This window comes from Sitophilus oryzae, unplaced genomic scaffold (genome assembly GCF_002938485.1).
Source record: "Sitophilus oryzae breed Bouriz unplaced genomic scaffold, Soryzae_2.0 scaffold_684_pilon_pilon, whole genome shotgun sequence".
Classification (NCBI taxonomy): domain Eukaryota; kingdom Metazoa; phylum Arthropoda; class Insecta; order Coleoptera; family Curculionidae; genus Sitophilus; species Sitophilus oryzae.
The window spans coordinates 3,363,306-3,378,912 of NW_022147289.1; the positions used below are offsets into that span (position 1 = coordinate 3,363,306).

Sequence of the window (15,607 nt, forward strand, 5' to 3'; positions counted from 1 at the left end):
TGATTTGCGTTTTATTTAATTTTTATAGTGACAAATTTGAAGAAAAATCATATTAGAATTTCTTGACTACTTGTGTTACTTGTGGATGTACTTCAGATTTATTTTCAGCCTACAGATTTAAAAATAACTTATAATTTTCTCTCACACATCTACTGAAAATTATTCAAGAAAATGTCTAGTGAAAAAATTTAAAAAAAAAGTGAATTACGATGGTCTAGTATACCGTATGATCGAAAAAAAATGGCGTCCAGTTGGCTTGGAAATGACGATCGATGACATTTCCCATATGATTTTACATATAAAATGACAGCGATCTTCATTTCATAGCCATCGTTGACGCCGTTTTTATTCGATCATACGGTATTTGATATACAAGTAATTTGAATTTTTTTAAAGTAATACTTACGCTTTTAATTAGAATATTCAAGGCTTGAATAAGGGGGGCTTCAAATAAGATAGTGAAAATATATCCCATTATGACCATAAGAAATAAATCAGAAAATCCAGCATAAATCTGAAATACATATTGTATGTAATCGCAAAACGTTTTCCGATGCACATCAACAATCATATCGACATTGACACTAAAGTCTATAAACCTGACTAAATGAAATTTTTTGGCAAAAATGTTTAAATTTGTTGAATAATTTAAGATACCGAGCAGATCTCCATTTAACTTTATAGAGCAAATTATTGTAACGTGTATTTTATTTAGATTAAAGCTGAAAAAATTAGTTTAAACCGAATTTTATTATCGCTATGTTGGTCACATTGCGCCGTTTTCAGCAACGTTGTTGTTTATTATTTGACAATTATCTTAATGTCAGTCATTATTTTGTATAATATCGTGTTGTTCTTGAATCTTTGTGAGTAATTCTCCTTTTTTTTGTCTATTTTCGTAGTATTTTTTAAAAAAAATTTAAAAACTAAATTTTCGAGTTTTTGTATTGCATTTGGAATTGACAATTACAGTTTCAATTTCACAATATTGAAATTGAGTGTTGAAAATATGCCGAGGCATTTGAACAGTCGAAACGAAGAGCTTGTAGCTTCCCTGATAAACTATTTTGAACGAGAACGTGACAATAAAGGTCTTTTATTACTCTTGACTGCAGTCAGAGAAGTAAGTTTGATTGATAAGCACATTACACCACTTTCAAAGTTATTTCTACGTTAGTTTTTATTAAATTCTGCGATTATTAGATTGTGCATTAATAGCAGCCTCTTACTTGTTATATATATATGGCGTTGTAAGATGTACATCAATAAATAAATAAATAACCCATAATAACGCTTAGAAAAATCTTCATAATGGACTAGTTTTTGCCAATATGTAATAAGTAAAATAAACTATAAAACATATAAATCAATTAATTACTAAAATATTAGTTAATAAATTAAAAATAAAACGCAAAAATCTTTAAAAAATTATATAATAAATATATTGTTTGTCACTTTTAAATTAAGATTCATCTCATAAATCCATCACAATCTGGCAGCGCTGTCGCCATCGCTTGTCACTCAAAGTTGATCACGTGTATCGGAAAATGTTTTGCGATTACCATATTACTGATAATTTTTTAAATATTGTTTTAAGTTAAAACTTATAACTAAACATGCTTTCAATGAATTTAGTTTATCAGTTTTCATAATTTTGCTGATATAAAGAGGACTTACTGATGCAAAGTCAGAAAAATATCCAGGCATCTTAGCTGCTCCACTCATCATGTATTGGACACCCATATGCAACAGGTACATGCCATAACTTATTCTACCGAGCACTTTAAATATGTGTAGGGACAAGACATAGTTAATAGGACCTAAAAAAGATATAAAAGGTTTTTAAAGAATAACAAATAAAACATTTTTACAAGAATTCTGGTCGTCAATTTAAGAATAGGATAAGTAAATTATATATATCATATTATCAGAATCTTCAATCATAATTGGCTTTTTCTACAATCATAATTGTGGCTTATTTTGTTTTCCTCTCTTTTTTGATGATTTGTTTTTAAGGATACTTTTAAGTTAGGTTATGTTGCGGGGGGTTGAGGTACTATTTGAAGTCGGTATCTACACAGGGAGTGTCCACTGTGGCGTTTTGGGTCTGAGAAAATGGCAATTCGACGTCTGGTCCAACGACGTTACTCTAGCCAATTACATGGAGAGTGGTGGAATTCCAGGGTAAGAAATTTGTAATTGTAGTATCAAAACACTCGGAAGCCTTCAGTCCATTGCGATACCCCTGTATTATTGTATAGCAGACCTTTCTCTCACTCTTTATTTGCGTTAAAGTACTTCCATCTCTTTGCAAAGATGTCGCTGATGTTCGCTTCTGCTGATTCCTCTAGTCCCTCCAAAAAACCTTGCTCTAAAGTTTTGTATTGCCGGATTTCCAGTGCCGTACAGCAGGTGCCCCATGGTTTCCTTTTCTGCGCATTCTCTGCAGTAGTCGTCGTTGGAAATCTTCCATCTCACGAGGTTTACCCCGGTGGAACAGTTTCCAGTGACGATACTTACTATTATGCGTATTAGGTTCTTTTTGTCTTCTAGTAGTTGTTTTGTCTTTTTGTTATCTACCATTGGCCACAGTCTTTGAGCTGTAGCGCAGTCCTCACGGTGTTGCCACGTCTCTTGCTGCTTGGCCTTGAAGTTGTTTCTATAACTTCCTTCAGTGTGTTGATCATCATCCGCTGACACATGAACGCACTAAACAAGTTGCACCAGAGACACCTTAGACAACTCAAAAAAATCAAATGGTTCCATCATGTCTCAAACGTATCGGTCCTTGAAGAAGCTAGCTCTAAGAGCGTTGAAGTCATGATTATTAAATCCCGCTGAAAATGAGCTGGTCACGTATGCAGGATGCAAGAAAACCGCCTACCAAAATCTCTTCTTTACGGTGAGCTTGTAGACGGTAAGAGAAAACAGGGTGGACAACTCAAAAGGTACAAGAACATTTTCAACGAAAAAAGGGATAAGCTTGCAGAATCAGTGGGAAGAAGCAACACACAATAGAACGCAATGAAGAAGAATTGTAAACTCAGTTAACAACGACAACCAAAAAGTAAAAAGGCAACAAAGTAATGAGATTTTTGAATGTCCGGAGTGCGGAAGAGAGATAACACCATATATATTTGGCTTTTCAGTCACAGAAAAGCTCATGAAAGAAAACTCCTTGCGTGACCATCTTCTGATGCGTGTCAAATACTCGTCAGCAAGTAATGGCAGTAGTAGTAGTAGTGATCGTCACAGGCGGTGGGTCATCTGCAACGGCTTATTTTGACGGATGGATGGTTAAAAAAGAAACTGTTAACGCATGGTTAAATGTTTATTAGCCATAACGACATTCGTTTTTTATACATATTGCGCGAAAATTATGCAAAAATATCGACAGAACAGATAACAGAGATTATTTTAATATATATTATTAATACTATTTAACTGTTTTATCGATTGATGATAATAAATTGTTATAATTAGAATTAATTATTATTAATAGATAGAATGTGTTTAGGAGGGGAGTTAGTCACCGCGACCTTACAGATCTATTGTGTTATTATTAATAGATAATTAATTTATAATAAAATATTTTCGCACTCGAGATTAGGTGTGAGTTTACATGCCTCCGTCATGCTTTGTTCATCGTTGATTTTATGCAATTTTATTGGTTTATTTCGAAAATTACAAATAATACTTAATTATGATTGGAGTGTCGAATTAATGGCTATACCCGGTAAATTCCAATTTAGGTTGCATTTATTGAAATTTAAAAGCTGTTCTTTACTTTTAGAAAATGTTAAATATGTCAAAAATCTTTCATTTTAGTCATATATTTCTCTAATAAAACTCACCTTTATTTTTCTCCTAGTATCCGAAAATCAATTAATATATAGGGTGTTCCATTACAAAAAACATAACTTTGATGTGTAACTTTTTTTGGGGACACCCTGTAGAACTCTATATATTTTTATAAAATGCTTTCAATTAACCTACATACAGGGTGACAATTTGAAAACGAACAGTATTTAATGTTGCCTCTACCGATGATACTATAAAAATTTGGTGAAACACGTCAATTTACATATCAAGGGGGACAATTTTTGAGGCACCCTCAGGACACCTACCCCTAAAATTTTAAACAGCAACCCCTATTTGTTTTACCATTTTTGTGTTTCTTCTAGAATTCTACATAAACTGCATTATTTTTTGAGAATTTTATAAGGGACACAAAAATGGTAAAGGAAATAAGGGTTGCTATTTAACATTTTAGAGGTAGGTACCCTGGGGGTCAAAGGGTTGAAAGTAACACGACAACAAATGCCTCAAAAATTGTCCCTCTTGATATGTAAATTGGCGTATTTCGCCAAATTTTCAACTATCATCGGTAGAGGTAATATTAAATACTGTTCGTTTTCAAATTGTCACCCTGTATACTCCCAAAACTTCATTTCGATATAAACTACCGTTCTCCTTGGAGCCTACGTGTCGTATGAGAGACTCCACCCTGTATAATAAACACAGTAACAATTGATAAACTAAGATAACAGCTAACAATCAAATACAAAAGAATACAGTCACGCATAATGGAAAATAGAAAAGTTAAGGAACAACCTAAAAGAATATAAAGAATAACCTAAGAATAGATAATAAAGTAATAGAAAATAAAGTTAAAAAACTGAGACAAATTTATACAAAAAGAAAAGTATTAAGTACCGGGTGGCCAATTAATATTTATTCTAAACATTTTTGACGTATTTTTTTTAAGAAAACGCCCGAAATTCGAATGCAAGAAAACTAAACTTAAACGTTTTGATATTTTGACGTAACCAATTTACCTCTTTTTGTTTCCTAGCTTACTACTATAATTTTTAAACCATATAATCCAAAGCGGCAGCCTAACATGATTTGTTCTCTTAATATCTCCGGTTATAGAGAATATAGAATGTTGCGGTTTGCGCCGATATTTTGCTAATTTTGTGCTCTATTTAACTGTGCAAAAAGAAACATAACCTGCTATTTATTTTTTTTATGCAAAAGCGCAATATCTGTTATGATGTCAAACCAGCGCCCTCTAGCTACCACGAAAAATCTATGGAAACAAAATTTATACTGGACATTTAGGAAGAAAAACTCTTTTAAACAGGTCCTAGTTTGTTTAAATCGGCTAACCTAAACCAGAGTTATCCTTATTTTAATAAAAGCAAGTTTAACCTTTCCCCACCACTTTATTTTATGAGATAATATATCAAAAAAATAATACATATACAAATGTCTCTTATGATTGACTTTGGCACTTGATATTGATGATATGCCCTTAATGGAACTCGAAAATATTTTTTTTTCAGCAAGACGACGCACCGCCTCTGAACGCTGAAGCTATCAGCAAATTTTTGCAGCCAATTTTAAGAATAATTGAATAGCTAACCAAGATTCCAGCCGTTGGCCGTCGAGGCCGCCTGACTTAGTGCCCATGGATCTAATCCTATGGATATATTTGCGGAAAAATAAAGGTTCCTTATTCTTCCGTATAATCTAGACAAGAATTAGAAATACTTAGCAATTATGAGAGGGTCTTCAGGAGAGAAATGTTCAAAAACTGCCCCGTCTGTCCATAACATAAGACGGTCGATATGTCGAACACCTGTAGCAAAATCTCATGTCTTGGTTTGCTATTTATTTTTTTTTGTTATTAGATATAGTTTAAATGTGTTGATGTTGGTTAAATGTATTTTAAATTGTTATAAAATTCTGCATCTCTCATAGCAAATATTATTTTCGTTTTAATTGATGCTCACAGCTAGAATTTTTTTGCATTACAGCCCGTGCCGTTCAAAGCCTACTTATTTAAAGCGGGCGAATTTTTATATACTCTATATCTCGAAGAGGAATCGAGCAAAATATCAAGTGTGTGATATTTTTGGAAAGGTAATTTTAAATTCTTTTCGATAAATTAAAAATATACAGGGTGTCCCATATAAAAAAATCAAATTTTCTGTTGATAATTCTTAAATTATTAATTTTAAAAAAAATATACTTAAACCATTAAATTCTACGTAAAAAGGTACTTTGGAAATATTTTCATAAAAAACAAAATTTTCCGTAGCAAAAAAGTTACAGCGATTTATTAAAAATACATATTTTTGAAAAACACCCCGGAACTCCGAAACGGTAACAGATATCGATATGCGGTTTTCACCATCATGTTTTTGACAAAAATTGAGCTCCAGACACCGATATTAGTTTTTGTCTATCTCTTATAGAAAAGGTGTTTCCATTTAAAAGCGTCGAATTTGACCCACCCTGTACAAGTGCTCAACTTAAAGTCTTAACCGAAAGTTAAAATGATTTAAAATCAAAAATAACCTTTCACTATGCCACCAAGAACTTTTCAAATATTCTGTAATATATCCAGTAAATTTACGATATTATTATTCAGAAGTTGATCGACTTGTCAGTTGCAATCCATCCATGGAAAAACTTGAAGTCTCATTTTTGACGAATATTTTTCACTTTATTTCTGTTTGAAATATCCCAAGTCAACTTTTCCATGTCGAACACGTCATACGTCAAGATTTAAATCAATCCTGAACGTTGAGAAATCCCGTGTAGGAGGGAGTTGTTGTTGCTCTAAACCACAGCACTGCATCCTGCCATTCCCCGCTAAAACTAAATTAATATTCACTCTAGCTATGCGTTGTTGAAGAGTGTGGTTCGAGGAAAATTTTATAAAGCTTAAATTTGATAAACGTCAGAACTATCTTAAAATTAGTATAATATATCATACTAAGGGCTGGCAAAGGTTAGTCTTGGGTCAAGATTTCCTTATGTAAGAAGAGTACAATGCGTTTATAATGTACGGAACAAAGAGAGAACAGTAAACACGTTGCCAAACGTACGAAATAAACCGAGAAACTGCGCACATTGCTACGAGACGTGGAAGGGGATATAGCAGATTTGTCGCAGTCCACCGGTCGATTCAATCAGTACCTCTGTCAGTACTTAAAGCTCTAGGGAAAGATGTACATCATGCGTTAAGCTTCACGATTTAATTACGTCTCGTCATACTTTATTTGTTTATTTATTAACGAGTCGTTGTAATTTTTCTCCTAGCTTGAAAATTTTAACGTGCAAGTTAGAAACACTTGCATTTTTGGTAAAAATAAGTGGGATTGAGTTGGTGTTTGACTGTGGTTGCGCTATTAGAACTCTGAATTCGAAATGAATCGATATCTCAAAATCTATTATAAATAATTGATTGTAGTTTTTTCAAAAACTTTCTTAATATTCCTGCTATATTTTCTTCGCAGACAGTATGTGAAATTCTTTATAAATAAAAAAGGTACACGATTGCTGAAAATTGCTACATGCACTAATGCTATGCAATTAATTGCTATGCGAGTTAGTGGATGGGTTGTTTAAAATTTTTTTTTTGAATTTTTGTTTAGAATTTTTTTTATTTAAACATATTGTAAAAGATTTCCGATCTTCAAAATAAAAAAGTTCCAATATCTAAAGTGGTTCTTAAGTTATGGCGTGTTATGTGTTAAAAAGTTGAGTCTAAGTATATGCTTATAATTCCATTTCAGATTACGAAATAATCTATGATTTTATGCAGTTATTGTTTCTAAAAAAGTATTTTTAAAAATAAGCGGTTTGCGATCGTGATTTTACTTACTGAAAGGTGTACCGGCAACGCCGCAACGGAACACCGTCGCATTTCTCTCACTCCGACTTAATTAGATCCCTATGCGTTTTACTTCCCACACATGTAAGTACCGACCCAAAAGTAACAGTTGCCAGCATGGTATATCATAAAATTGAGTCTATTTTTACACGAAAGTAAATAATATATTAAGTGTTCTAATTAACCCACTTTATTATTACCGACTATACTTCCCTGTTGTTGTTTTTACATTGTTGTGCCAGAAACTCTTAATTAAACCCCTATTTATCAACAAATAGTTCGATTTGTTCCGATTAAACTCAATTTCCTAGTTATTCCCCCAGCATGTGTCTAGACGGAAAAATTATCCTCGAGGTGACGTGTCATTTCGCAATAATTAACTCTATTCAGTTTTATTTCTTTTAGAAGTGTCTGTATATTTAGAAAGAGCTGAGATTTATGATTTTTAAAGGTATATACGAATATTTTCTTGCACTGTTGCGATCTCATGGCACCCTCATCAAATATAAAATCGTTCAGCGATCGTTCAACGTTACGTCATCATTATTTGTTAAATACCTAGATCCCTAGATCATATATTATGTACTTACGTGGATAAATCAACGCCATAAGTTTAGCATTAAAAAATATGTCTCCAACATCACGACATGCCATTTTCAAACATTCTTTATTGCACTTATGAAACGTTCAATAGGTTCGTCTTTCTCGAGAACCTTACTTTGCGCATGCGCATTAAAAGTTGCACGTATTTCCAAAATAATCACAATTTTATACGGTTTAGAAAGTACAAATTATACATTGTTATGAAAACCAACTTTTCATTGTCATCATATTATCATAATTTGCCTAGACACTTATATGGTTAAATTTTGATAAAATAATTTAGTATACATACTAAAAACACGGTATGTCGCTAGTGGTAGGAAAAATAATTTTTAGAGGTTACTAGTTTATTTGGTTGCCTGTGATATGCATATACAGGGTGTTTCCTAACTAATCTAAAAAATAAAATATCGTTAGAAAACGGATTAAAGCTTGATTTTCATGCATCCGTTATCCGACGATACGATGATACGATATTAGTTTTATTGGTTGACTGTAAAGACTTCGATTGGTTAGAAACAGTAAACCAATCGAAACTTTTAAATTCAACCAATAAAATCAATATCGTATCGTCGGACAATGGATGCATGAAAATCATGCTTAAGGCGGACTCTTAATAAGTATATTTATTTTTTTCTCGACAACCGTTTGATGAACAAGAAAAACTCAAAAGATCAATTTTGTTGAAAAAGGATGGCCAGTCAAGAAAAAAATATATTTTCTTTAAAAAAGCAATGGTGTACCATTTATGTTAAGCAAAAAAATCAATTTTTAAAATTTTTAACACCCTGTAGATCAGAAAGGAAGTACTTTAGACCCAATGCAACGGTTATATAAAAATTGTTTTAAGAACACATGAGGAATCATACCACAATTTTTTTTAGACTAATTCGAAAACACCCTGTATATTGTCAACTTGACAATGATTGCTGAAAAATCAAATAATACCTTTTCAGTGAAAAAAGCCTGATTTTCGCAGGAAAAATTTTGATTTTTATTGAATTTGGGCCTGCGTCTGCAAATACTGGTTTGTTTTAATTTTCTATCTATCTAAATTTTAAATATCATAGTCAGAAAAAGTTTTATTATTTATTAACTGTAAAAATGGTGTTTTCTTGTTGTGTTGCATCTCGCAAAGAAACTAACAAAACTGCAAAAATGCACGTGTTTCCAAAAGACGATAAGGTATGTATCTTAGATAAAAGAAAAATATATGGTATGTATTCGTTGTTTAATTTTTTTTTCGTTCGCTTTAAAATCTATAAATCTCGGTCTATTCATTAGACAGCCAGTCGACTTACGATCATTTACATGAAACTCTGTAAAATAAATAAAAAATAAACTGTAAAATATATATACTCTTATGTTTTATTAAACTTACTCTAATATACTAATATATCAGTGTAACTTTAAAAATAAATCCTTATTCAAATTCAAATATAAACATAAAAAACATTTATAGTAGAAAAGGCGAAGGCGTTGGGTTAAACTAGTCTCTACTAAAAACACGGAGGGGCGCTTTAACCCAAAATAATTTTACTATTAAGTTTCATATCTATCTTAATAGTAGATTATTTTCTTTTATGTATGGTCATAATCTTGTCATAATCTTATTTCCATTGTGTAAAGACGCTTGTTTCTTAGGTTTATTATTTTAAAAATTGTATTAATTACTCTTTTATCGACTGCTTTTATATAGCCAAGGATGCAAGTGTGTTCAGTGAGAAGTTAATTTTAAGTTTGTGCAACTATATTTCTATTTTTTTTTTCGTTGGACTTTCTAAATACTCGTATAAATGACTAGAAAGTATTTAGTGTGTGAAAGTTCTAATATAAAGGTCCCCGAATTATCTTTTCATAGGCAAGTAAAGTATTCAGTTGTTCTTTTATTTATATTAAGCCACGCATGCATACTTTCTGGTTAGATTTCCTAAGAATATTGATGATCGTACGGAGTGGCTAAATGTATTTTTTATATAATTTAATTTTTGTGGCAGTAAAAATTCAATGTATTGTTCAAATATTAGCATTTTACAAATTAAATTTTTAAAATTAATGTTCAAATTTGGCGCGTGGACGATAGGTCGGATTAGCCAATGACATAATTTACTTGTTCTATTACTTGTATGGAGATCTCAATCTTGTTATTGTCACAAATTATACTAGGAAGTAGTTTATAATGTATTAAAAATTATTATACCTCCATAACCATTAACACATGCCCATATCATCCACACTATTCCCATGGTCCATGACGATCTAGATAAAGTTAGGAATATTGTCGATTCCATCCTGTTATAATCGTGATCTTCTTGAAAAAATATCAAACAACCTGAAAGAATAAAGATATAAACAACAATGCGAATATGTCATACGTAAGAAAAAAAACGGCCTCAGAGTTCATCCTTTACATACCGTACTGGCAACTATTAATTTTGGGTCGGTATTTAGATGTGTGGGAGTAAATCGCATAGGGATCTTATTAAGTCGGAGTGAGAGAAATGCCACGGCGGGCGTGCTGTTGCAGCGTTGCCGGTACGTATTTCCTTATCAAGTACAGTAAAATCACGATCGCAAACCGCTTATTTTTAAACGACTTTTTTTTTCGAAAAGATAACTAGATAAAATCATTAGATATGTTTCTGAGCATTTGAAATGGAATTATAAGGATATCGTTAGGGTATCATTTTTTTTATAACGAGGAAACGTCAGTAATTGCAATAATTTAAAAACTCAACTTTTTAAAACATAACACGCCATAACTGAAAAACCACTTTAGATATTGAAATGTTTTTTTCATTTTGAAGATCGGATCTTTAACAATATGTTTAAATAAGAAAAATTCGATAAGGTTGTTTTTTCCATTCAAAAATTTTAAACAACCCATACATTTACTTTTAGTGCATAGCAATTTTTAGCAATCGTGGGACTTTTTTATTTATAAAGATTTTCACATATTGTCTGCGAGGAAAATATAGCAGAAATATTCAGAAAGTTTTTTAAAAAAAAGCACAATCAATTATTTCTAATGAATTTCGAGATATCGATTTTTGAATTCAGAGTTCTAATAGCGCGACCACTGTCGAACACAAGCTCAATTCTACTTATTTTTACCAAAAGTGCAAGTGTTTCTAATTTGTACTTAAAAATTTACAAGCTATAGGAAAAATTACGGCTCGTTAATAAATAAACAAATAAAGTATCCCGAGACGTAATGAAATCGTGAAGCTGAACGCATAATGTACTAGAATTTTAAGTACTGATATGGTACTAGGTCTGTGACAGGTCGACAGCGACGAATATGCTATATTCCCTTCTACATCTCTTAGCAATGTGCAAAGTTTCTCGGTTTATTTCATACGTTTGGCAACGTTTTTACAGTTCTCTCTTTGTTCAGTACATTATAAACGCATTGTTGTACTCTTCTTACACACGGAAATCTTGACCCAAGACTAATCTTTGTCAGCCCTTAGTATAAATGCATGTTTGAGTTTAAATTGAGAAATTTAGACTCAAACTTAATTTAGTTAATAAGGTTAAAAAGTAAATTGTTTCCGTTATTTCGTAATTCAAAATTAATAATTTCAAGTTTACATCTGACATACCCATTAAAGAAGTCAGCATTGTCAAAATACAAATAATCCAACCAATAAATGCCACACCATTACTTATTTTGAACGTTCTACCTCTCGTTTTATATAGAAAATGACCGAAACCCAAACCAATTATGTACGTGGATGACCTTACGTGGGGGGCTATATAAAAATGTTGGAAATATTTGGTAGAAAAAAGTTGATTTCTACAACCAAAATAAAATAATCAATGTCTTTCCTAACTTTATTGTGTATTTTTATCTGAACTTGTAGCACTGCAACCATTATTAATACAGGTAGGAAACTATATTTTTTGAAATAACAGTTGCTCACCAACTCTGTGTTCCACCAACAATGTCTATTATTTATAAATAAGTGTTCTAACTATTAAGCTTTATTCAGAACCTCGCAATTAGTGGAATAAATTACTGGTTTCGATTACACTATATACTTTTTAGTTTACGATCATTCACAATGTTTAAAAAACACAATTAAAATTAATATCTAGAATATTCCAGCAACAAAATTGAATACTCCGAACCAATGGGCACCTACCCCAGTATCCTTCAGGCAGAAATTTGCGCTATCGAAAGATGCGTACAATTTATCTTAGATAGGAACTATCGAAAACAGGAAATTGCCATCGTATCCGATAGTCAACTCAGTAACCATCAATTCGAAGTTGGTCAAAGAATGCCTGGAGAAGCTCAACAAATTACGCAAAGAAAATAAAGTCCTCCTACTCTGGGTGCCTGCTCACCAAGTGATAGAAGGCAATGAAAAAGCAAATGATCTAGCTAGAAAAGGAGCGAACACTCCACTAACTGGACCAGAACCGTTCTGTTTTTCAAACGGGAACCAACTGAAAGCGGAACTGAAGAATCTGGAAGACTCCATCCGTAACTTGGAATGGGTGTCCTCCAACGGTCTAAGACACTCGAAAAAGTTCCTTAGAACTTATGACCGAGAAAAATCAAAGGTTTTCCTTGATTTAAGTAAAAACAATCTTCGGATTGTCACGGGGTTTCTAACACGACACTGTCTCCTCAACGAACACCTCAGTAGGCTGAAACTGAGAAACAACGGTGAATGCAGATTTTGTGGGGAAAATGGGGAAACACCAGAACACCATTCGTGCCATGAACTGCCATGAACCTTGGTACGTCTGATGTCGAGGATGGAGAGCTGGCTTTTCTTAAAGCCCTGAGACTGTATGATGAGTTATAACTCGTTATAACTCAAGAAAGGGGAACACACAATAGATCTATAAGGTCGCGGTGATTAACTCCCCTCCTAAACATTCTACATTCTACATTCCAGCAACAGCTTGCAGTAGTCAGTTGTATCCACAGAGAAAGCCTAATATTTCTCTAGACGGAAGATAATCAAATGCCAAAATATCATTTCTCGCAAATTTTGAAGCATAATTAGTAGAAAAGTTAAAAGTTTGATAAAGTTTTCTACTAATTGAAAAAGTATACCACTAATTTTGACGTTCTGAATGCTTACATTGAAATTAAAGGAACAAACTTCTACGCTAATTGAAACCACTAATTTATTCCACTAATTTCGAGGTTCTGAATGAAGCTTAAAGGTACATTCAGGCTGAGAGCGTCGAGCGTCGAGCGTCGCGTCGCGTTTGCGTCGCGTCCGCCCCCTTGAACTCGAACCCCGACGCTCAGCGGACGCTAGCGCAACGCCAAACGCGACGCTGTCTGCCTGAACGGTCTAATTTAAATTAAGTGAATTGATTCCATTTCGACACGCGGACGCGACGCTCGACGCTCTCAGCCTGAATGTACCTTAAAGTTTAATAACTTAATATGTAGCTTAAGAATTATAACTTAAACTAACAGAGACTGTTAAATAGTTAAATGCTACAGAAAACTGAAACTTAAGAGTAATACATACGTAACAGGTACTCCACCATTATACTTGTTGATATAAGCAAAATAAAAAGTTACGCCCATAGATACTAAATAAACGGCTATGTAATTTATGTATCCATAAACACTGTCCCCAGTTAGTGGAATCAGTACAATAGGTGAGAAATAATAGTACTGCATGTCACAGGTTAAATACCAAGCTTGAGTCAGGCACTGAAATAGAAAAAAGTACTTTATTTTATTAGAAACATCAGTGAGCAAGGAGAGAAGTGATAACCTAATTTGAATTGAGTAGATTTACAGCTACAATAAACAAATTTCAAATGAACTGGATCAAGTTCTAGAAGATAATTATAAAAAAAATGGGAGTTAAAGTTTTTTAATGTTACTTATAATACGGGATGAAGATCTATTCGTCTAAAACTAAAGTCATGGTATTTGGAAAGAACCAAAATGTACTAATTCCTATTAAAATAGAGGGCAATACCTTAGAACAGGTCTACAGGTTCAAATATCTGGGGTCCTGGATAGTTAACATCTCGAACAACGACGTGGAAATAAAAACCAGAATAGAACAAGCGAGAAATGCATTTTTAAAAATGAAGAACATCTTGCAGAACCCCAGATTGGACCTTGAGTTGAGAACTAGGCTCGTTAAGTGTTATGTTTGTCAATCCTATTATACGGAGCAGAAACATGGATACTGAAAGTTCAAGAGATGAATCGCCTGGAATCGTTCGAAACATGGATATATCGAAGAATGAACCATGGACAGTCCATATCACAAATATCGAAGTATACAACAGAATAGGCAGAGAAAGAGAATTGCTCAATATAATAAAAATAAGAAAAACATCATATTGAGAAATGAAAAATACCACGTCTTACAATTAATAGTTAAAGGTAAAATTGAAGGAAAAAGAGGTCTCGGCAGGAAGAAACTATCTTGGTTGAGAAACATCAGAAACTGGACTCACCTAACTTTTGAAGAACTTATAAGGAAAGCCAAGAATCGTGAAGATTTTGCCAATGTGATCGCCAACCTCCACGAAAGAGACAGCACGTAAAGAAGAAGAAGAATGTTACTTAATTAAAATAAAACAATGTGGAGAAGAAAACTTGACACAATGCTTTATTATTATTTTAAATTGTATAATTGCAAACTAAAGTAAATCAAAATACAACTGTATATTCTGGAACTTCTATATGGAACCATTTTATTTCTGAAAATATTTGGAATTTTAGATATAAATTGGTCCATCGGTACATTCTTCTTCGTCATTAAGGGATTTGTTGACTTCACATTGTTTATTATATAATAGCGTTTTCTCCGATTTTTATTAAAATTATGGTATATAGGCGGGATAAAGGGAAGATCTTTCATGTGTTGCCTTTGCCTTTTAGAGTGTGTTACGTTACGTCTATTTGAAATGATATTAAAATTAAATATTTTTCTTCCTCGTGCAACTTTATTCAGATCAACAAGATGTCAGATATCTAAGTATTTGTAAGAAAAACAGCCTAACTTATTTATTGATGTAGTTATAGTGAAAATAATGAGAAATCAAACTATACTTTCAGAATCGATAGGATCAGAACTTTCAGAAGAGTGATAATCTGATTCGCTTGGTGCAAATGGTTCAGACTTTGTTTCATTGTCATCCATTTTATCAAAAAAATATTTTTTAGCTCTAAACCTAAGCATGTGTGTTAAAATCGCGAATAGCGTTAAATTTTATGGACTTGATCCTGTTGGACTTCTAAAATAAATGAACAAAATATTCAGAAACCAAACGGAAACATGCTACAGCTGCTCAATGCGTGAAGTATGACCTGAT

The 15,607-nt window shown here is 32.7% G+C and overlaps 1 protein-coding gene across 1 annotated transcript in view; it reads right to left on the minus strand.

Annotated features, from left to right (window-relative positions):
* Positions 1-5: 5 nt before the first annotated feature.
* LOC115888128 (nose resistant to fluoxetine protein 6-like) overlaps positions 6-15,607 on the minus strand; it is a 42,193-nt gene continuing 26,591 nt past the window's right edge. Inside the window, exons 9-14 of the mRNA XM_030907713.1 lie at positions 13,795-13,982; positions 11,896-12,089; positions 10,491-10,622; positions 1,678-1,820; positions 407-514; positions 6-109 (exon numbers count right to left, since the gene is read on the minus strand). Coding sequence (XP_030763573.1) covers positions 53-109; positions 407-514; positions 1,678-1,820; positions 10,491-10,622; positions 11,896-12,089; positions 13,795-13,982 — 822 coding nt within the window. The 3' untranslated portion in view covers positions 6-52. The remainder of the gene's footprint in view (positions 110-406; positions 515-1,677; positions 1,821-10,490; positions 10,623-11,895; positions 12,090-13,794; positions 13,983-15,607) is intronic.